The sequence below is a fragment of the Hibiscus syriacus genome, unplaced genomic scaffold (genome assembly GCF_006381635.1).
Source record: "Hibiscus syriacus cultivar Baekdansim isolate YM2019G1 unplaced genomic scaffold, ASM638163v2 tig00111388_pilon, whole genome shotgun sequence".
Lineage (NCBI taxonomy): Eukaryota > Viridiplantae > Streptophyta > Magnoliopsida > Malvales > Malvaceae > Hibiscus > Hibiscus syriacus.
The window spans coordinates 1,091,871-1,114,402 of record NW_024063076.1 but is presented as its reverse complement, the minus strand read 5'-3'; the positions used below and the strand labels follow the sequence as shown (position 1 = coordinate 1,114,402).

Here is a 22,532-nt window from a genome sequence, read left to right as displayed (position 1 = left end):
ATCATGTTGAACTTTGGGATTAATCATTTTACTTAAACTATTGTAATTTGGCCTCTTAACTTTTATAATATTATTAGTAAATCAAAATTAATAACTCTATTGATTGCATCGGATGAATTCTTCCGGTGGAATTTCTTTTTACTTTAACATAATTAAGTGGCGGATTCAAAAAAATTTGAGGGTTGACACATATATATTAATAATAGAAATTTTGTATATGAGGTGAGTACAATAAAATTTTAAGATGAGAACCATCAGTAAAATGAACAACCAATATAAATAAATTCAGATTTTAGAGTGATAGCACGTGCCCACCCTGAACTATATTTGCATCTGCCAATGATGGTCACACACGAGTAAAGCAACGTGAACTTCCAATAAACTATGGTTAATCAACAACAAATTTATATATCAGTTGAATATTTAGATCTACTAATAATGTTTTAATTTGTACACACTAATAATGTTACAAAAGTAGAGGGTGTGATTATGTTAAATTGAAATATAGGGATTAAATTCTAAATTGCTGCATACTAGAGACTAAAACCATGATTAGACCATTACACTTACAATTTTCTCATCAACCCACGTAATAAATAAGATTATTTATGTTTTATATTTAATATAATATTGTCACCGTTAATTATCAATAGAAAAAAAAAACATTACACGGCACAAATCCTGATGTCCCAACAAAAATCAAAGAAAAATAAAAACCCTAATATTTTGTAAACATGCATGCATCGCGTCCCCTTCAAATTGAACAACAAAACCAACCTGAAAAAAAAAACCTCGTTCTGACAGAACAAAAGAACATGGATAGTCTTTTTTTCTTTTTTCCTAAGACAATAGATTTCGGCACTGTTCCACATGTCTTACATTTTTTTTATGTTTGTTCAAAATAATATATAATAGCTCTTTGTAGGACAAAAACTACCATACCCCAAGGCTTCATCCCTTCATTCTTCATTATTCCTTAATCCAGCTGTTAATCTCACTTGAAATTGTGTGCATGGGTAATGAAATGGAAATGGCTGTCCCTTTTTCCCATATATATGGGGTAAGGGGAGGTAAGATAGTAGGCTACTCCCAACACCAGGTTGAGAGCAGCTTCTGTAAGAGACCTCCGAATTATGAAATGCCCTCCGTGGGACTCGATCCCACGACCTCAAGGTTAAGAACCTTGTGCTCTACCAACTGAGCTGGATGGTAACAATAATACAGAAATGGTTGTCTCTTGTTCCCATATATAATGGGGTAAGGGGAGGTAAGATAGTAGGATGCTCCCAACACCAGGTTGAGAGTAGCTTCCGTAGAAGACCTCCAAATTATGAAATGCCCTCCGTAGGACTCGATCCCATGACCTCAAGGCTAATAATAATACAGAGCTTTAAATTAACTATTGTTTTCTTTTATTTCTAATTCTTTATAATATTGTGGTTTAACTTTTTGCTTTTCCTATTCGTACTTCTTTTTTTTTTGGTTTAAGAAGCTGACAAAAGCAGCTGAATTTTAAAATATGCTTGACAAAGATGTATAATCAAACTAAAAAATTAAAAATATATTAGGTTTCTTAATACAATGAACCTGCTGAATTTTAAAAACGAGGTTCGTGAATCAACAATAATTCCAGACAGATATACTCAGTAAACTTAAGAGGGGCAGGCAGAGTCGACTTTAAGGGGTGCAACCTAAGCGATTGCTTAGGGCCCCCACTTTTAATTTTGTAATTAAGGACTGCTAAAATTTTAATTTTATAAAATAGTTATTATCCTTTACCTTTATAATTAAAAAATCATAATTTAATCATTTTTATGCTTTATTAAAGTAATATTAGATTAATTATTCAAAATAATATAATATATTTTCATTCTATAGAGCTTTTTTTTTTAGTTTTTTCTCAAGTTGTATAACTAAGAGTCCTTTTTTTCCCTCAATGTTATAAAAAAAGTCCATACTTTCTACTTTTATAAGTAAGTCGTAATTTAATCATTTTTCTATGGATTATTAATTTAATATTAAATTAATTTTCAAAATAACAGAATATATATTTGTTTTATAGGGTCTATTTTTGATTTTTCGATCAAAGTTTATAACTAAGGGCCCTTGTTTTTTTTTTCAACTTTATAAAATAGTTCTTACTTTCTATCTTTATAATCAATACCTCATAATTTAATTATTTTTTTATCATTTATTAATTTAATATTAAACTAATTGTTCAAAATAATACAATATATTTTCTTTTTATATGACCTATTTTTAAATTTTCGTTCGGGGCATGAAAATATTTAAAACTGATATGGGGTAGAGATGATATGTAGGAGATGAAAGGTTATCAATTTTTGTGTATTTGAGATAATGTTTTTTTATTTATTTATAGTGGTAGCGTTAGATTAAAAAAATAACAAAAAGGTTGAGAAAATCAATATACATATATTTTTTAAATGAAAGAAATAGTTTAAAAAGATGTTTTGAAAATATGAAATAAGTTAAAAAGGTTAAAGTATTTTACCTTGGCTAAACTTAAGAGTTATTAATTAAATAATTTATTATTTATGAAATTAGAAATTCAATAAAACAAAAACACTCTACAAAATTGTTCTTCGACTCTTTTGCATACAAATCCAACACAACAATTTGGGTGATACAAGCCCAATAAACTTCTCCAAGGAATGTCAATAAAGTACAAGTAGTCTAGAGATGCTACAAATCTTAATAACAGTTCCCCCACTTCACGTTTATACAAGGTCAAATCATCAAATATATCTTACACGTTAATACACTGCCCATAAAGTATATGTACTTTATTACGATTTTTGCTCATCTTCAACATTCTTGTACATGTAACACTATTTATATCATAATCATAGGGTGGACTAATATAGTTTGTAGTGCTCGCCAAATCAACTAATGATTTGTAATTACCCATATAAATCTCATCCATGGGATTGTCAATCAACTAATTCAGAAGCAATGCGTTGTATCATTAAATGAAATGATATTGGAAAAGAAAATAAAGGCTATGATTTTCCAAAAAAAGAAAGCGCTAGCCAATGGGATTCTCATTTTATGCTGTTCCGCACATGGCGGTTAGATATAAGTCATGTTCTATCATTTGGGCTCTACTTGTAAACAAGCGACAAAACCACAGACGAAACCAACAGCCGTGTGTGCCGATGTTTTCACCACATTTAGCGTGTAAACCGTGCGTCGTGGCACATGCCGATGCTTCTCTTCTCTCTTTTTCTAATCCAAAATGGGTTAGGTCGTTCCTGCCTCAGCTTGCGAACTACAAATTGACTTGGACAATTTAGACCAACAAGCCATGCGCTGAACCCAACCCAAAAAAATCTACATAAATATCTAAAACTGAAAAGGGCATTGCAAGAAGGGGTACTATTTAGGGGTCGATTCGATGATTTTGGCTACATAAATGTCTTCTCTTTTTCTCTAAGCCTCCACAGATCCAAGGTGGATGGTAAGAGTTCCTTCATTGTCTCCAACAACTTCTAATCCATCCTTTGTCCTCCTACAACCATTTATATTAAGAAAATCATTGCCTTGTTTGGCTAGAGAAAAGGAAAAGAATCAACCAAGTCTTAGAGGAAGTAAAGCTTGTTGCGAAAAGAGCTTCATTTCAGGATTCTTTAACCAAGGTAGTTTATTTATAATCCTTTGGAGTATAAAGCTTTCATAAATATGAAGAATTGCTAAATTTTTTGTATTTGAGTATTTTAGGGTTTATGCTTGATTTCATGATTAAATGATGTTTTATATGTGAAAGTGTTTTTTATACCACTTTAAGACCCTAAGGGTGCATTTGGTTCACGGAATGTAAGATTACCAGTGGGAATAAAATATTACCAGGGAATAGGATTACTGGGAATGTTGTATTTTGTGTTTGGTTGGTTAGCAGGAATGTAAGATTACCTTGTTTGGTTAAAGGAATAAAAGATTATTGAAATGTATATTTGACCAAATTGTCCTTATTATATATTTGTATAATATTACAAATTGTAAAATATGTATATATTTTCTTTAAAAAATTAAATTCATGATATTTATATAATTTTTTTTACAAAATTAAAAATATAAAAAATGTTTAATGAAAGGGTAAATTTTTTTAACCCCTGAACTTCATATAAAATTTTAATTATAGACTTTTTTTTTGTAAATCTAAAATAATTTAAGGATAAATTTGTAATTTAACATTCATATAATTTTTATTATTCAATGACAGAAGAAGGATATTTTTGAAAAAAAAATAAAAATTTAAGGGCATTTTAGTCCAAAACGCTGGTAATGTTACAATACCTAAGGGAATGAAGGTAATGACATTCCCGGTAATATACCCCAAAAAATCTACTATTGGTAATAAAACATTACTGGGAATGAGATTCCCGACCAACCAAACATGGGAATGTGGGATTCCCATCTCCCACAATCCTTGAACCAAATACCCCCTAAGTAACCTCCTAAAGCTTTAACATATGATTATAAATCAAACTAAGACCTTTGGGATGATTTTTGAGTATTTTTCAAGCTTAAACAAGGCATTTCTAGGTTTGAGTATTGATATTGGATGAACAATATCGATACTAGATGAATTGGGATGAAATTTGGAGATTTTCATGTGGGAGTATAGGTACTATTGTGGAGACTATCGATATTTCCCCTACAGTATTGATACTCATGGTATACAATATTGATTATGGGCCAAATCTTAAGCAATAAAAGCCATTTTTGGTACCAATACTCATAGGTGTATCGATACTGCAAGCAGAGTAACGATACCACCCACTTTGGATTGTTAGAATTGACCTCGTTAAGGCCCGTAAGAGTCAAGGATGATCTGTAATGGTAGATCTTAGTTCGTGAAGGACACAAAAGACCAAATGGGTTTGAATACACTTGTAGAAGTAGGTTACAACCGAAGTAATCACAGTAGGTGTAAACGTTCAAGTATCTTGAATCGAGCACGTAGCAAGTATCTAAGGATGAAGGATCGTTGTAGAGGACGTACCGACAAGATATATGATGAGTCAATCATATTTCAAAATAGCAGAGTTATGTACTACAAGAATGTCAATGAATGGTGAACATAAAATTGTCCCTCCAATTCAAGGGTGAATTGAGGGAAGGCGTAGTAAGAGCGACAAGAGTGTCATTATCCAGTAATGAACCCGAGTCAGGTATCGAGCTAGCTAGTGTTACCGCAAGTGAATAATAGAATCAATAATCATAAAAAATTGCAAAATACGTAGAGACTTCTTTAGAGACAGAAAATGATAAATTACCCTTAAGTAAAGAATGCCCATAATAGAGCAACTTAATAAACCTTTGCACAACGTTCTAGGTAAGATAACGAGTGAGATAACAACTAGTGAGAGGGTGACCTCATTTTAGTGTGTCTAGTTATGCTAGATTTAGCCAGGCTACCTTAGTTGCCTTAATGGGCATTATTAACATTATACAAACTTAGGGCCTTCAGTTATGCATGTATAGTTATATTAGTCCAGTATAATAGATATCCTTATAGCTTGGCTTAACGATTGTGTGAGACCGAGCCAATGCTTCAGTTGAGCGGGAATTGTATCGACGCTATGTGACACTAGGTCCTCCCATGATCTACCTGATTGCTATGTAAGATCAGGAGATCACTCAACAACTTAGTGGGAATTTCATCGATGTTATGTGACACCGGATTCTATCAGTTAACTAGTATATGATGGCTATGTGAGACCAGATACTAGTAGTGTGTTGTATTTAGATAATGCACAATATATATTCAATGTTACATTTAGATAATACATAACAGAGTCAATGTTGCACTTAGATAATGAACATGAGTGTTAGTGTCGCATTTAGATAATGCATAGGACTTACATTCATTGTGGTTAAAGACCCATTAGAGGTGTACTCATAGAAAGGCCCTTAATAGAGGATTAAGGCAAGCATGGGACTCATACTTTAGCGATAGAACGGTAAAACCATTAGTAGGTATCACTTGATTTTGATCATGCATGTACCTACTGCTTAGTATCGTGTCTTTAGCATGCTTGTGTTTATGAAACTCATAATGTTACTCTAGATCAGCAATTATACTGTTGGGCTTTGTAAGTTCAACGTATAGATGTTTTCCGTTCATAGGTTAATAGCTTAAGTCGTTCGTGGAGCACCGTCGCAGTAGGACTTCCAGTATCTTCTTCAAAGTATTGTACTGTAGCTTTAGTGGGCATGTGTATTCATAGAACCTTACTCATGTATTTGTTTTATTGAATTCTAAGTTTTTTATTGTTTTGTATTTTAAACAATGTGTCGTGGAGTTCCGGTTTGTAAAATGTTTTAATAATAGTTATTTATGTTTAGTCTTGATACATACAATGTTTTTTAAAAATGGAAATGAACAATTTTTTAAATCAAGGGTTGTCTCGGCAACCCAATGTGGTACTTTAGGCCTAATCGGGTTTAGGGTTTTATAGGTCAAACAACAAAAAACATGCTATAAAGACATAGAAAAATATGTCATAAAGCAGAAGAAGACGTGTCATAAAGACATAATTATTAAAAATAAAAAATAAGAAAACATAAAGATTAATTATAATAAAACAAAATAAAAAAATGAATACCGGTGGTCGACGATCAACACCAAGACTAATGCCACCGTCGATCAAAATTCACAAAAATGAAGAAAAAAAAAGTCTATCAGCGGCTAAGGAAAAAAGAGAAAAATAAACAATTGTTAATTTTATTATATACTTAATAAATATTTCAAAATTATAGAAAGAGTGAAAAAACAAGAATAAAACGATTGAATTAATCACATAATTTTTTCTAATGTTATCAAAGTATGTAAAATTTATAATTTAAGAATAAAAATTATATAAGAGAAAGATTAAAATATCCAACTATACACTACATGCCACTCTCTCTTTCTTGGGTTTGTATCGTTTTTATATATCAGGTTAACCTTTTTCTTATTTAATTTTATTTAGTTGGCGACGACACCAGTTTTGATATCGATCGTCGACCATCAATTTTTTTTCCTTTGTTTTTTTAGTTGTTTAATAAAAATAACACTCTTTGTGGTACATTTTCTCTGTATTTGTAGCATGCTTTTCTTTGCATTTATGACACATTTTTTTAATTTTCTTTCTCAATTGTTTGGGGTTTTTATTTTATATTTTTTTCAGGGTTTGATTTGACGACGCTACGACTAATCAAAATGGTGTTTATTTGTAATCACGACGATCTTTCTTGCTTTGGACCATCAGATTGAATCTAGGTACATGATTTTGCGTTCGAGGATAATTTCTCACTATGTTCGGCTCTGATTTTCGGTTCTAAATGGTTTTTCAATATCTTAATCCCTTTTTAATTCGTTTATCGATACAACCATATTTGTTCACATCTATTTTTGTTAGAATCTTTGGTTGAGTTTTTAATATTTTCTATGTATGGTCCTTTTGTGATCTAAAGTGACTAGGTTTTTTGTGTCAATGTTATAGGTAAATGTCCAAATAATGTATTTAGTTGACGATACTAATTATAAACCCTTTTGTAATTTTTAATAAAACTAACGACTTTTATCAGAAAAAATCAAACCAATAATTCAAAAAAATGATAAATACAAATAAAAATCCTTGTCGACAATAGAGAATAAACATCATTAACATTGATATATATGACGATTCGTTGGTAAACTAACATTATTATAATTTAATTTTGATTTATCATTAGTAATTGTAAATATATATTAATATCTTATTCGAGTTTATAAAGGAGTGATAGAATAACATGATAACGGAATCAATATCATATAGATATGGAGAGACACTATCAAATTTAATCTTTGAAAAAATGCATGTTATAATAACAAACAAAAAACTGATACATCACAAGGTTCACATTAAAGGAAGAAGTAATAACTCTTCCAAATGATCCACTCGTCCAAGCATTGGAAAAGAAGATCAGAACAGAAGCATACTTGCGACGACTTTTTGAATGGGATCCTGATCTTATTTAGTTAATATGTCTTCTGTAGATACGACCGTCTATCTCTTATCTTTACAACGGTTCTTGAATCGCATCAATCCGATATCGGGAACTCAATATATGACCATTTTACTGAAGACGGTGCATGCAGAAAATCCTATACGGGATTAATACGAGATTTTGTAAATATTACGAATTTTCTATATTTTTATTGATTTTTTGTAATATAACTTAATATAGGATGATGCATTATCTTTTAGGATTAGATTTATTATTTTATTAGGAATTAAGGTTGGGTTAAAATATTATTTTTAGTTATTATTATTTTATTAGGAATTAGAGTTAAGACATGTTTAGTTTATTATTATTTTATTAATTAGTTATTTAGGACCTTTAGAACTCAACTCCTATATAAAAGAGGCTTCATTCAATTTTTAAATCAAGATTTCTTTGATTAATAATACGACGAGAGTTCGTTTTTGCAAGTGCTGATTGCCTTGTGCCTTCGAAGCTTATTCTCATTGAGTTCTTTCAAGTTCTTGTGAGGGAGATTAATCTTCACACTCTAATTTGTTTTTTCATTGCGACTAGGAGGGTTGGTTAGAGCCATATTACCGTGTTTGCCTTTTCATTGCGACTAGGAGGGCTCGATAGGATATTATCCATCGATTTTCCACATATCCATCCACGTCATCAATCATCTTTACCGTTCACCTTCATAAGGGAGATTTTTTGATTTCTTGGTTATCTTATTTTATTTTCAATTTCTTTATCTTGTTTTAATCTTATTTCTTACATTGTTTCCAGCACCTAAAAGAAACTCTAAGAACCCTACTTGCTGCCGCCACCTTCCCCTATTCATTCCCCATTATTTTTCATCGAGTCTAGAGCTTTCTAGGTTTGATTCTTCAACAATAGCAATGTTCATTAACCCGCCACCGCTTCCCTATAAAAAACACAACATAAAAATAATATATATATATATATCCATTATTTCTGTAAGAAAAGAAAAGATTAATTAAACAAAAATATAATGCGATTAGATTAGGGGGAAAATCAATGTTCGGTAATCAATCCAAAGTTAATGTAGTCGTAGATAATAAAAGTAATACTTTTGAAATTAAAAATGGAATATTACAATCCCATAAAAAAAACTTGAATAAACTAAATATTTGATGCTTGGGCTTTCTTTGGGTTTAAGGCTGCGTGTTTCCCACTTTGGGCTCGAGGCTTATGTACTCTCTGTTTCCCATTTTTTAGCCCTTAAGGCTGCCTTGTATCCAATACTTTTATGGTAAACTACACGTTTGGTAATTGAGCTTTACTCTCTCTTTTATTTCACTAATAAGTCTTTTAATTTTTTTTAATTTACTCATTAAACTTTATATATTTTTTTTTTCATTTTGCCGTTAAATAACTAACGACATCATGATCTGACCGCATTTTAATCAAAATGATGTCGTTTTAGTCTAAATTTTTTTAGGAATTTAAAATGACGTCGTTTTGATGTAAGTTACTATGTCTTAACGTCGTTTAATTATTCAACAATGAAGTGATAAAATAATTCAATTTATAAAATTCAATAAGTAAATTGAAAAAAATTGAAATTACAATAAATGAAATAAGAAAAAGAATAAAATTCAGTTACCAAACATATAATTTACCCAATGTTTAAATAATAATAATACTAATACTCTCAAGATGAGAGCAGTTGAAGCTCTTAGGTTATTGAAATTTTATATGCACGCACTTATAATTGCCAAAACCAAAAAAACTTAAATGAAAAAAATATGGGTAAAATAAAAAATAAAAATAACAGTGATCACAAAGAGAAGATGAAATAACTAATAAAACTAAACCAAACATGAAAAATCATTACTAAATTGGCTAATTTAAAATTAAATTGAGATTTATAATAAATGTTACATTACAAGATAAATTTGTCACGCTCACATGATAATTTATTTAAATATTATTTTTATTTAAATTTATCATATCGAAATGACGAGTTTAAAAAAATATAATTTTTATTAAATTTTATTACATTGGAGTTATAAGTTTCAATAAAAATCTATTTTATAAAACCTCATCATGTCTAATACGAATTTTAAATCACTATATTAAATATCGTAATTCTCAAAATAAAATATATGATTCGGTATTAAGCTAAATAATTAACCCCCTTTGACGAAAATTGCCGAAAATTCATGACGCTGGCAACGCCCAAAAGTCATGCTGATCTCTAATTTCGTGGCATTGCTTTTGATGCAAAAGGATGAATGTGCAGACATGGAGGGGAGAGAGCCAGAGAGTAGAATTAGTTCAGGATAAACTATGCTAATGATCACTAATGTTTGGGTTAATATTCGTTTCTACCACTAATATTTCAAGAGTCTCAGTAATATTATCGATTGTTATAAATTCATCGCTCGACGTTAACTGCCGTAACAGAAATCATTGTTGAACCGTTATATACTAACTTAAATTGCCACATGTCACTTCTTCTTCTTCTTTTTATCTCTCCTCTCCTTTTCTCTCTCTCTTGTCCACGTTTTCCACCACCATGAGCCTTACAATAGACAGTGTGGCTCTCAGAACCTTTGTTACACCCTGGTTTTTGGCATCTATCCGCCTCCATGACCAATACAAAGACCAGATACCCCTCTTACTCCTTTTGAGCAGCAAGCAAACTTGCATTTCTTTGAATTGCTTACTCGATTGTCTGAGGACGTTATAGTGGTGGTTTGCTCAGAGAGTGTCTACAGAAAAGTCGGTCTGCGAAGAGGGTTCACAAGTTTGATGAAATTCATGACAGGGAGATTTATTCCCAAATTGAAAAGGCTCGTGTCTGAACTAAAGCTTTGCAACTATCCATTTTCGGAGTAAATAGGAGTGATGGCATATAACCACTAGATTTCTTGGCCACTCGTGATGGCATATAACCAAACTGAAAAAGCTCTTATGTCTGAACCAAATCTGACCACTCGTTAATGCTAATCACTGGGTTTTTGTTTTAGTACAAAAGCAACCCACACACTTGTTGCTTTGAAAAGATTGCAGGAAATGTTTGAAATTGAAAATTAGTTTAATAAAGGGTGACTGAGATCAAGATTTCAAAGTTTTTTCATTAGAAACCAGTGGTTTAATGGAAGTGGGAGGACGCAATAAGGGAATGGGGATGGTAAGCTCTTTTAGCAGGAAACATTAACTGCAGGTTAAAGATAGAGACTCGTCTACACTTGCTTTTGCTTCGACCTCGCTTCATCAGGAAACCTAGTTTTGGGTTAATAGGTGTGTGATTAGTACCTGAGCAAGAGTTCCTGTTTTCAAGCACGGATACTGGGGTGGAGAGACGAAGAGTATAGATAGAAGAAGACGAAGAGGAGGAGGAGGAGGCACGTGGCAAATCAAGTTAGCATATAACAGTTTAGTAGTGAGTTCTTGTTGCTTTTGCTTTTGCTATTAACGTTGAATGCCTATTTTATAACACACGATAATGTTATTGATTGATTTATTACTTTTGAAACATCAATGATAAAAACGAATACAAACTTAGATATTAGTGATCATTGACATAATTTACCCTTCATTATATTTGCAATTTGTAAGATCGTGGAAGGAAATCATATGGCATTGTTTGGCCTAGATACATAACAGCATAATATAATATATTTTAATATATAGTTTAATGTGATTAAATAGTATCCACAATTTTATCAGACTTCTAGTCTAATCTCTTTGCTTCTTTTAGGGTGAACTAGATTTTTTTCCAAATAACTTCTATTATTAATTTCTGTAAAAATCTGAATGTTACTTTATTATAGTATTCATTTTAATTTTATACATTTAAAAGAAATTAAATTATAATTTTACTATTTTAGAAAGCCATAATATAATCGTTTGTTATTAACTTATAATTTTATAAATTTAGAGAACATTCAATATATTTTATTGAATAATTTTTAAAAAGAAAATAAATTCATACGAGGGCACGGCCGCACGGGTATCAAACAAATTTAATGGATCCGCAGTTCGACAAAAATGAGATCAGACGGTGGGAAGAATTCACCACACGTCCATACCTACTCCATACCTGATGTCATTATCACCACTAATTCAATAACAAAAAACAACAAAGCAGATAATGGAGCCAGCAAAGCTAACCACCACCGTCACGTCACCACAATATAAACAATCCGAATGGTCGGTCAAGCGAAGTGCACAACCACAATTCATAGGGCACCGGGACCCATTGCCACCCTATTGGCCGGTGTTCAAATTTCTATACGCTCCGATCGGCCATCCAAATTCACTCCAACCGTACACGTGGCGAAAGAATAGCAATTCAAAGACCCTCGCCTTCAGTATTTTCCCGACAATGATAGGTGGCCCGCCAGAAAGAAAAAAAAAGGTTCCGTTTTTGTTTTTTCAATTTTTATTTCTTGAAAATTTTGCTTATTTTACCGGTTCGTAGCCGTTTTACTGGAGTATTGGACCCCTATATATATGTACTACTACCAGTGAAGAAGATGAGAGAAACAAGAGAAAAAAATAACTGTTTTTTTTTTCTATAGCAGAACAATCAAAATGCCGATTTCTCGAATTGCCGTAGGATCTCCAGCTGAGGCTGGCCAAGCCGATGCTCTCAAAGCAGCATTGGCTGAGTTTATTTCAATGCTCATTTTTGTTTTTGCCGGTTCAGGCTCGGGCATGGCTTTTAGTACGTATAATATATCCTTTCTCATGTCCTAAAGTTTCGTATTTGTTAACGTTGTAGCAATTCGCCAAATCCCCCTGTTTTTCTATGAACTAATCGAACCGTGTATGCTTCTTTGGCAGACAAGCTCACTGACAACGGGGCCGCAACGCCGGCCGGTCTTATATCAGCATCAATTGCCCATGCTTTCGCTCTGTTTGTGGCGGTTTCGGTTGGTGCTAACATCTCCGGTGGTCATGTAAATCCTGCTGTCACATTTGGCGCCTTTGTCGGTGGCCACATTACCTTGATCCGAAGTATTTTGTACTGGATTGCTCAGTTGCTCGGATCCGTGGTCGCTTGCTTGCTTCTCAAGTTTTCTACTGGTGGATTGGTAAGATTGAAATGCTAAAGCAAGTTAAGTCAAGGCTTAACTAATGTATGTTCTGAATTTGATTTTTTTCTTTATGATGCAGGAAACATCTGCATTTGCCTTGTCATCCGGTGTGGGAGCATGGAACGCGGTGGTTTTCGAGATCGTGATGACCTTCGGTTTGGTTTACACAGTTTACGCCACGGCTGTCGACCCGAAGAAGGGTAACATTGGGATCATTGCACCCATTGCGATTGGTTTCATTGTGGGTGCCAACATCTTGGCTGGTGGTGCCTTTGATGGTGCGTCCATGAACCCTGCAGTCTCCTTTGGACCGGCCGTGGTCAGCTGGACATGGAACAACCACTGGGTCTACTGGCTCGGTCCTTTCGTTGGTGCCGCCGTTGCAGCCATCGTCTATGAAGTCTTCTTCATCGCCCCAGACACATACGAGCAGCTTCCCAGTTCAGAATTTTAAGATTTCTGGTGTATTGACGGGTTCTATGCGATCCATTAACAAGGGTTGTAAGCAGTTTAGTGGGTCGCTTTGGTTTCGTATCTGTGGGTGCTTTTTATTCCCTGTTGTTTGTATCTCTCTTTTGTTAATGGTTGATTCCACTTAAACCTGCTCAATATCATTTCATATTTGTCCACTTCTGCCCAGTTTAAATAATTTTAGATCCTTTTAATCTGATCATTATGATCACAGAAACTGTATTAGGTAACACGCAGCTAAAAAAGCTAATTCGAAAGTCACATTGTATTTATAGATACCGAATTCAAGTAGATAGACTAATACATTCACTCACCTCGGTTAGGCTCCAAGCAAAAAATGTTATGAAAATTGCAAGTACCTCCTGGACCTGTTATAATCAGGTGAAAAATAAATTGAGAAGCAAGCATTTGTCACGACAGTTTACTTTTTGATCAAACATTGACCTATCAAAGTAAAAAAGTCTACTGTTACGTTTAATTTTATTTAATAGAGGTAACAATATATACAGGTGAAGATGCTTTATCAAGATATATGACCGGTTTTCTTTCTCCATCTTTTCACTGTTGAGGTTCGAACGAAGATTCTTCATTATCAAGAACTGAAGGAATCTAAAATCATGGGTTTTTAACAAAAAGTAAAGAAAGTTTGGAGGCCATTTCATAATTTTTAAAAGGAAAATGTCTAGTCATAACATGACTAAGTATTATCGATGGAGTGACCAAAATAGGAGTTAATCAAAAATTTAGTGAGTAGATTATAATGTTTTAAAACCTTAATGACCAAAATAAGAGTAAAAAGAAAATTGAGTGATGAAATTTATGATTTACTCCATTCTTTAATAGAGTTGACGAAGTTATTTTTTCGGATGATCAAAATTCAAAAGCATAATTTAATAATTAAGTGGTTAGCGGGATAATTTACCCTAAATTTAATATATAAAAGAAAGAAAGTCGTAGAATACGCCGCTTCCAAGTCATGGTAATAATTTTGAAAACTAGGGGTAGATGCAGAAGGATTTGAGAAGTGGAATCCAAGACTGAGCCAGTCCCCAGTGGGGTGATCTTCAACAAATTTATTCCATTTTTGTTTGAAGTCATTTATCATGAAGATTCAGCAGAGTTTAGTAGTACCTGTTGTACTGATTGGTAAAATTCATGCATGTCATCTTCCTATTTGTGATATCAGACTTTTTGTTCCGCTAGGGTGATAATGCAATTGATTCACTTATCACTAATATCTTTCCTGTGTTTCTTTTATCCTATACTAGAAGGTGTGTTGGAATGTATCATGGTAAAAATGAAAAGAAAAGGGGAGCTTTTCCATGGAAGATTAAGTCTTCCATTCATTCAACGATGAATTTAAAAAGTAAATTATAAGATTAATTTAGCATATATAGTGATGGGGTTTCATTAATTGGTTGAATTCAATAACTGAATTGCTCAGTTGCTGTGAAATCATTGTGTTTAGAAGATCCTCAAACAGGTTCAAAATATCCCCTTTATTTTACATTTTTTTGTATTTATTATGTTATAGTATTCATTACATCCGCCATTGAAATCATAATTCAAATGGCCTCAGTGAAGACTAGAGCATGAGATGATTACAGTGATATGCAGCAAGATGAGATATGAAAACACCCAGATGTTAAAGAGTTTCCCCAGGAGACAAGTAGTGTTACATACTATGAATAAATAAATGAATTCTAACTAGCCGGTTAAATATGGAAACATCTTACTCTCTTCGTCATCCATCTTCCACAGTGAATCCAAGCAATAGTCGTTACAGTTATCACTCGATGGTTTTATCATATTTTCTTCATACATATCAATATCCTTCCATATGTCATCCATGGAATACCCCTTTTCGTCTTCTAATTCCCGACTTTTCTCCCCTTCCAAGTCTGCCATGTCTGGCCCTCCGGTGTCGTAGAAACTTACCTTTCCGGTGCTTGACGACGATGACGAATGACCGTTCGAAGAAGATGAAGATGATGGTGACATGGCCTTTTTCTTTTCTTGAGCCTTTTTTCTCATGTGGGTTCTCCAATAGTTCTTGATCTCGTTGTCGGTTCGGCCCGGTAATTTCCGAGCAATTCTCGACCACCTGCACATCATTATCATGTTTATGTGCCAAGTGAAGTCAAGTGCATCAAACTAAGGGAAACAGAATACATATTTTTATAAATGTTATTGAATATTGTGGAACCTGTTTCCCCATATGGCATGAAGTTCAAGGACAAGGCGCTCTTCTTGGGGTGTCATCTTGCCTCTTTTGAGACCAGGGTGAAGGTAATTAACCCAACGTAACCGGCAACTCTTCCCGGTTCGGTTCAAACCTACAACAAAAAATCATTTTGTTAAACCAGGGCTCATTCCAAGATGTTCCAATCTTCAAGATAATCCTACCTATCGGTTGTCTCCCGCCAAACCTTCAAACCTGAAACTTTGGTGATAAAATCCCATCGCCGATCTCCAAATAAGTGCACGAAGTTGATCAGAATCATGTCCTCTTGCTCCGTCCATGGTCCCTTTCGGATTTCCTCATGCTTCATTTTCTCTGATTCCTCCTGGAAATGTTGCTGGTCATGGTGACCTTATGGGGTGTAAAGTCTCATATTTATACTAAAAACTATACTTTGCCATTGTCAAGATTCTCTTGATTGTCTTTTTGTTGGCATTATTATATGATGATGTAGCAATAGTTGTTGTAATGCGCGCATGCTCAGTTGTCATAGCTACCTTATGCATCTGATGTCAGCCACTATATGGATCCAAAATAATCAAAGTGATAGGTTGATAAGTTGATGCAATCTTCAAATCCTGTTGCTTCAATGTGAATTCCTATATCATTAGCTTAGCAAGCTAAGTGCAAATATAGGTTCCGTTTGATGAAAAAAACAACAAAAATGCTACTAATCTTTTGCACCAAATTTGACAGTGAGATAGCTGTCACATGATTATGTTTGCTTACAGGAAATTTAATGTTTTATTCTGTATACACAAATATTTAATATAATACTTGGAGAGAAATGAAAAGTCCGAGTAACATGAACAGATACTTTGTGGGAGGGAATATAGCAATAGAAGTGGCTAGATCCACTTTCCCATCCACTCAACGTGAGTGAATAATGTTACTGTCCCTTGACTTATGTAAAGGCCATAGTTGAATAGAAGCCCTTGACTTCAGTAAAGGCCATAGATGTAGAGAAGGTAAGTAATAATAGGATTGAAAATCAAGGAATAGGAAGAAAGTGTTTTTAGATGTCAGAAAAGTGACCCCTTAATGTTGTAAGAAGATGGAGTTAATATTTCCCTAATAAACTAAATGCTCACTTGATCATCATTTGACTTGATTTCGTAAGTCATATAAGAAAAGAAAAAGTGTTGGTTTTTTTTCCTATATATAAATTGTTGCCTTGTGTCATCCAAAGAAGCAGATAAACTGCTACTTACAGACCAGTATTCAATTTTTTACAAGAATACTAAACCATATCAGCACTAGCTAAGTATACACTAAATTTTACAAACTTGAACTTTCAAATTCGAGTGTGCCTCATACTACCTCTGGTTTAGAATCTTGGCACAGAATACAATGGCCATCGTTAATAATTCCCCACTAAACTATCCTTAGGAGGCATTATGTTAGGGATTATCATCCAAGAATGAGTGTCTAGGAATATGCACACGAAACCAAATGGTTTTGCCTATCATCCCTATCGACTCAAAATTTCAAATCATCATATATTTTAGATTTTTTTATTGAGATATATTTATTTACCTAGATCCTAATTTAAATTATTTAGACTTTATTTTTCTATTTTTTTACTATTTATACTTTTTCCTTTTAAGTTCGTTTTTTTAGTTCCGACCGTTGTTAGTTTGATACTGATTTTACACGATCAATTGTTCATTTCTACTTAATCGAGATAATCAACTGATTAAAATAAATAAATCTTAGGTGCTTAAAGGTATTGTAGGGACTTTATACAAGATAATATATGATATGACACTTGAATTCATTTAAGTTGCTATTGATTAGAGATGACGGTTCTTCTTTATGGGAATATACACAAACTGATGGTGGTTACTGCCATGTGTCAAGTTAGCAATGTGACTCTCAGGGTTTAATGAAGTTGACATGCATGCTTTTGCTTTCATCTCTAGCTGATAACCTCTTGAAAAATGGTTGATAGGAGCCATGTAATGGCTACCAAAAAGCTCAAACGAAAGCAGAATATAGGGTCTAGTTTCATTTCAATTTTGGATTGACACATTTAACTGTTGCCACTTGAATGACGATAAACTTTATGATAAGGAAAAAAATATTTGAAGTGGGATGTGGCATCATCTTTGCTTCTACTAGTGCTTATATTTGTGGTTTTGATGTTACAACTGTTGCCGGCATCGCAGAAAAATATAATAATAAAAACAAGGAAATTTCCCAAGGGGTTGAATGGCTCCTGTGCCATAAGGGCCCTTATAATTAGTGGGGTGGGTTCACCTTAGAAAGAACCCTATATATGATGTGGAAACCACCAAATTTATGGGCACCCCACTCATTTCTTTCTCTTCTTTTGCAGAAGATAGGGGTCATCACTACACGACACGGGCCAATCCCAATCATAAAAACCACCTAGTCAGCAACTCCTGGTTCTTGGATTTGTCTGAATTTTCAGCAGACATGTTTGCCTTTCTTTGCTCTGCCTTAAGCAGCAAGTTATAGGCATGGATGTTCTTGCCTTCCTTTGTTTTGCCTTAAAAATATACTTGACTAAATGTTTTACTTGGTGTGCTGTGACACTAATTTCCACGACCATGCAATCTGATAAAATGATAATATTGATGACGCTAAAAGATATAATTTTTTTTAATGCTTTTCAGTTTTGTCATATCCTTGAAACAGAGGTCCCATTGTTTGGGATGGTGGATTAAGCATTACAGAGCAAGTGATTAAGCATTGATTAACGGTTATTAATTATAAGAGAAACAAGCAATCATTTCTTGATGATGATTCTACATAAATGTACAACACTGATGATTGTAGGGACGCACCTGGTAATTTAGTCAAAGGCTAAGACTAAATTTAATGATAAACAAAATATTGTGTGCTGTCTTGGACCACTTTTACCCACTTATAGAAGACTATGAAAGTTGGGGTTAGTAATGCATTTTCTAAGTTCATCATAGATATAATATTCTAATTGAAATACAATTCATGGGGTATGAATAGGCTTTGTAATTGGACTCCATTCAATTCGAATCTAAGCATAAATTAGTTCATGTAATTCTTAAATCAATAATTTTCTAGAAAATATTTTACAATGTTTGAGAGATATTGTGTAAACCATTTTCCGTTAGTTGATCATTTAAAAAAATTATTTATTATAAATATCAAATATAATAAAATATATTATTTATTAAAAAATTAATATTATTGTTTTAAAATATTAAAATAATTTATTCAATATTATTATGTCAACATTATTATTAAAATATTTCTTCTACAAATTTAAATATAAAAAAATATTAAAATTAGTATATTCTATTGAAATAAAAATATTATATTATGTTTTTAAATTAGTAATAAACACGTCTGAAGTATTTTAAGAAAATATCAATAAATTATTATATTAATATTAAATACGTAAATAATATTATTTATTATTAATAATTAAATAATATTTATTCTATGAAATTAATAAATAATATAAATTTATATATACTTATTATATTATTAAAATAAAGAATATTGTAACACCCCAACCCGTACCCGACCCGGATACAAGTCTAAGATGTCACATTAACTTTTAAAAACGATATTCTTACAAAATAACAAAACATTTGAACTCATTTTAAGAAAATACCACAATATTATATTAAATTGTGTTTCAGTATAAAATTTCAAGTCAAAAACATATTTCTGAATAGTAAAATACGGTATGAACAATTCCGTGAACAGTAATAAACAGTACTGTGAACAGTGCAAAATGTTGAATTTTTTCCCATATTGTCAGAGGGGTACCGATTCCTCTGCTACAGGGAACCGATACCTTGCTACAGGACTGCTACAGTACCTCGACAAAACATGTATAAAACTCGTAAAATTTAAAACGTTCATCATTATACATTTACCATTTACATATATACATTTAAAAATTCCAAAACTCGATCAAAGCGTATCTAATACAAATTCTTTTTATTACATGCAAACTAAATTTTTTCTAACAAAATACATGTAATTCGATCTACATTTCTGATTTGATCTTCGGTAAGGAGAACTGACCTGTCTTGTTCCTCTTTACTTCTCTTTTTCGCTTTCCAAACCTACGTGTGAAACAATCACACGCTAAGTCATAGACTTAGTGAGGCATATAAACATATAATGGAAACCATAAAACATTTCATAAACAAAATGTATACATGCACATATACCATCATTATCATGATCTCTATCATAATCATTAACCCATTTATCATGTGATCTTGTACTTATCATTAACATGCTTATCGGTACTTATATTACTATCACTAATTTTTTTTATCATATAAGCATATACATCATATAATTCTTGTAACATATTTCATCTTACCAAAAACATATACTAAACATTTCTATGCACATCATGGAACACATATATCATTTCACAACAAAGCACACATAGTATCATATCAATTGATTTATTTACTCTCTTTAAATCCCATGTATTAGCCCATATATACTGTTGAGAACTTAAGGTATATGAGTACATTGAGGTTGTGCACCACTATGTTGTCACCACTGCTTGTATAAATGTCCTGAAGGACCTATCCAGAGGTCATACAGAACCTCAGCAACTGTCCATAGGTCCCGAAGAACCTAGGTAAACTGTCCATATGTTCCTTAGAACATATGTATACTGTCCATATGTCCCGAAAAACATAGGTAATTCTGTCCATATGTCCCGAAAGACATAGGTAATTCTGTCCGTATGTCCCGAAAGACATAGGTAATTTTATCCATATGTTCTGTAGAACATAGGTAAACCCTCGACTCTTGGCATGCCAACTATACCACTAGTTCTCATATCACTTAACATGGGCATTATCATTTATATCATTTCACACATTCACATGCACATTTCACTTTTCATATGATTTCATAATCATATGCCATTTAGCTTATAACACTTCTCTTGTGTTCATATGACATTAAATCATTGTCATCTCTTGTTCTCATATGCTTCACATAAATCACATTCATATCATATATTCATATAGGCTCACTACTTATCATGTCATTTCACATATACACTTTTATATCACATAACACATATCTTCTCATTACATAGCTTCTTATTATATCATTCACCTCATATAATCAAACATACATACATTTCATGTCATTCATTTCATTTTCTATATCCTTATCACATAGCTTATTTTATTTCTCATGTTCTTATGTAAGCACATATGTCATGTCTTGTTTACTTATATTCATATATACATCACATAGCACATATAATAACATCTAAACTTATACATGTACTCATATGCATACTTTTATATATTTACTTTCATATAGCTCATCACATAGGCATGTATTCTCATATTTTATTCTCATATATTAACATAACTTGGATCAAATATACATATAGTCGCATAAATCTTTTTTGCATAGCTTATATAAACTTTTTCATGTCATTTCACACTTCTTGTTACATTGCTTATATCTTACTCTTATGTATTCTCATATACATATATTCACATAATGTAACAGCCTCAATAACGGGTTAGTGACTATATTGTAAAATTTTAGAACTTGGTGATTAAAGTAGAATAATTGAATAGTATTGTAATTTGATATAGAGTTAATTTGCAAGGAATAAGGAATAGAAGGATAGAATGGTCTTTTGGCAAGGAAAATAATTAAGAAGGGATTTATATATATATATATTAGCTCCACGTGGAAGAGAAGAAAGAAAAACAAAGGTTTCAGTGTTCTTTTCTTCTCTTCTTTTCTCCCAAACATGAAGACTTATAGTAAAGGTGAGATTCTTCATAAGCTAATTGTTTGCTGAAATTTAAGTTGGGTTTTGTTCCTTAGATGCTAATTAAGCTTAAGGAAAGCTTAGTTTGTTGTAAAACAACAAAATGAAGAGTGTAGAAGGATTTAAAGATTTGGAGTTTTTGAATGAAATTTAGAAATAGAGTTTATAATTGGAATAAGAAGTTGAATTTGACTTGTCATCTACCTAATTAAGGAATATGAAGAGTTAGAATTAGATTTTGAACAAGTTGGAATTTGGGTGAAATTCTTGAATTCTATGTGGAAGATTGGATTTTAAGTTTAAAGAAGTGGTTATTGAGTAGTAATGAGTGTAAGAATATGTATGCGAGTTAGAAATCTTAAAGGAAGTGAAATAAGAAGAGTTGTGTTGGAAAGGGGTGAATTTCGTGTTGAAAATGGCAATTATGGGTTGAGTGCATCGATGCACCTTCAAGGTGTACCGATGCACTCTCAAATAAATGAACATCGAATTCCATTGATGCATCGATGCATAAGGAGTGCATCGATGCACCCGTTTAAAATACAAACATCGAATGAGATTTATACACCGATGCATAGGTAGTGCATCGCTGCACCTATCAAGGGATGCATCTATATATGGTGTAGTGCATCGATGCATACCTTCATTAAAAGTTGGAAATATCTTTCTTTTTAGCCTAAGGAGTGATAGTTTAGAATATATTAATTAATATATTGATTAGTATCAATGTATTACTATGTAGATATAGAACATAATTTCGTTCCGGAACAAACAAAGGATTAGGATCAAGTCGAAACAAGCAAGGCTAAGGTGAGTGCATTTTCTAGTTAAAGTGTATAGAGATAAGACTTGTGATAAGTCTATCTCTGATAGTTGAATTCATGATTTAATATTCATGTACATGCATACATGTATTATTTTTATAGTGATTTCATGCATAATTCCT

The 22,532-nt window shown here is 32.5% G+C and overlaps 2 protein-coding genes across 2 annotated transcripts; one reads left to right on the top strand and one right to left on the bottom strand.

Annotated features, from left to right (window-relative positions):
* Positions 1–12,532: 12,532 nt before the first annotated feature.
* On the top strand, positions 12,533–13,717 carry LOC120160029 (aquaporin TIP1-3-like). Its single transcript, XM_039170500.1, has 3 exons — positions 12,533–12,715; positions 12,835–13,085; positions 13,168–13,717. The coding sequence occupies exons 1-3, from the start codon at positions 12,583–12,585 to the stop codon at positions 13,540–13,542; spliced, it is 759 nt and encodes a 252-aa protein (XP_039026431.1). The 5' UTR covers positions 12,533–12,582; the 3' UTR covers positions 13,543–13,717.
* Positions 13,718–15,145: 1,428 nt separating this feature from the next.
* LOC120159939 (transcription factor MYB48-like) lies at positions 15,146–16,111 on the bottom strand. Its single transcript, XM_039170431.1, has 3 exons — positions 15,997–16,111; positions 15,766–15,895; positions 15,146–15,663 (listed from the first exon to the last, which is right to left on the bottom strand). Exons 1-3 carry the CDS (start codon positions 16,109–16,111, stop codon positions 15,267–15,269), a joined length of 642 nt encoding a protein of 213 aa, XP_039026362.1. The 3' UTR covers positions 15,146–15,266.
* Between the last annotated feature and the right edge of the window lie 6,421 nt (positions 16,112–22,532).

Excerpts from the sequence above, each read along its gene's own strand:
- LOC120160029 (XM_039170500.1), top strand. The coding sequence starts at position 12,583 with ATGCCGATTTCTCGAATTGCCGTAGGATCTCCAGCTGAGGCTGGCCAA. Across the intron at positions 12,716-12,834 it reads AGGCTCGGGCATGGCTTTTA|ACAAGCTCACTGACAACGGG; the intron begins GTACGTATAATA and ends CTTCTTTGGCAG. Across the intron at positions 13,086-13,167 it reads AGTTTTCTACTGGTGGATTG|GAAACATCTGCATTTGCCTT; the intron begins GTAAGATTGAAA and ends TTTATGATGCAG.
- LOC120159939 (XM_039170431.1), bottom strand. The coding sequence starts at position 16,111 with ATGAAGCATGAGGAAATCCGAAAGGGACCATGGACGGAGCAAGAGGAC. Across the intron at positions 15,896-15,996 it reads TTTTATCACCAAAGTTTCAG|GTTTGAACCGAACCGGGAAG; the intron begins GTTTGAAGGTTT and ends TTTTTGTTGTAG. Across the intron at positions 15,664-15,765 it reads CATGCCATATGGGGAAACAG|GTGGTCGAGAATTGCTCGGA; the intron begins GTTCCACAATAT and ends AATGATGTGCAG.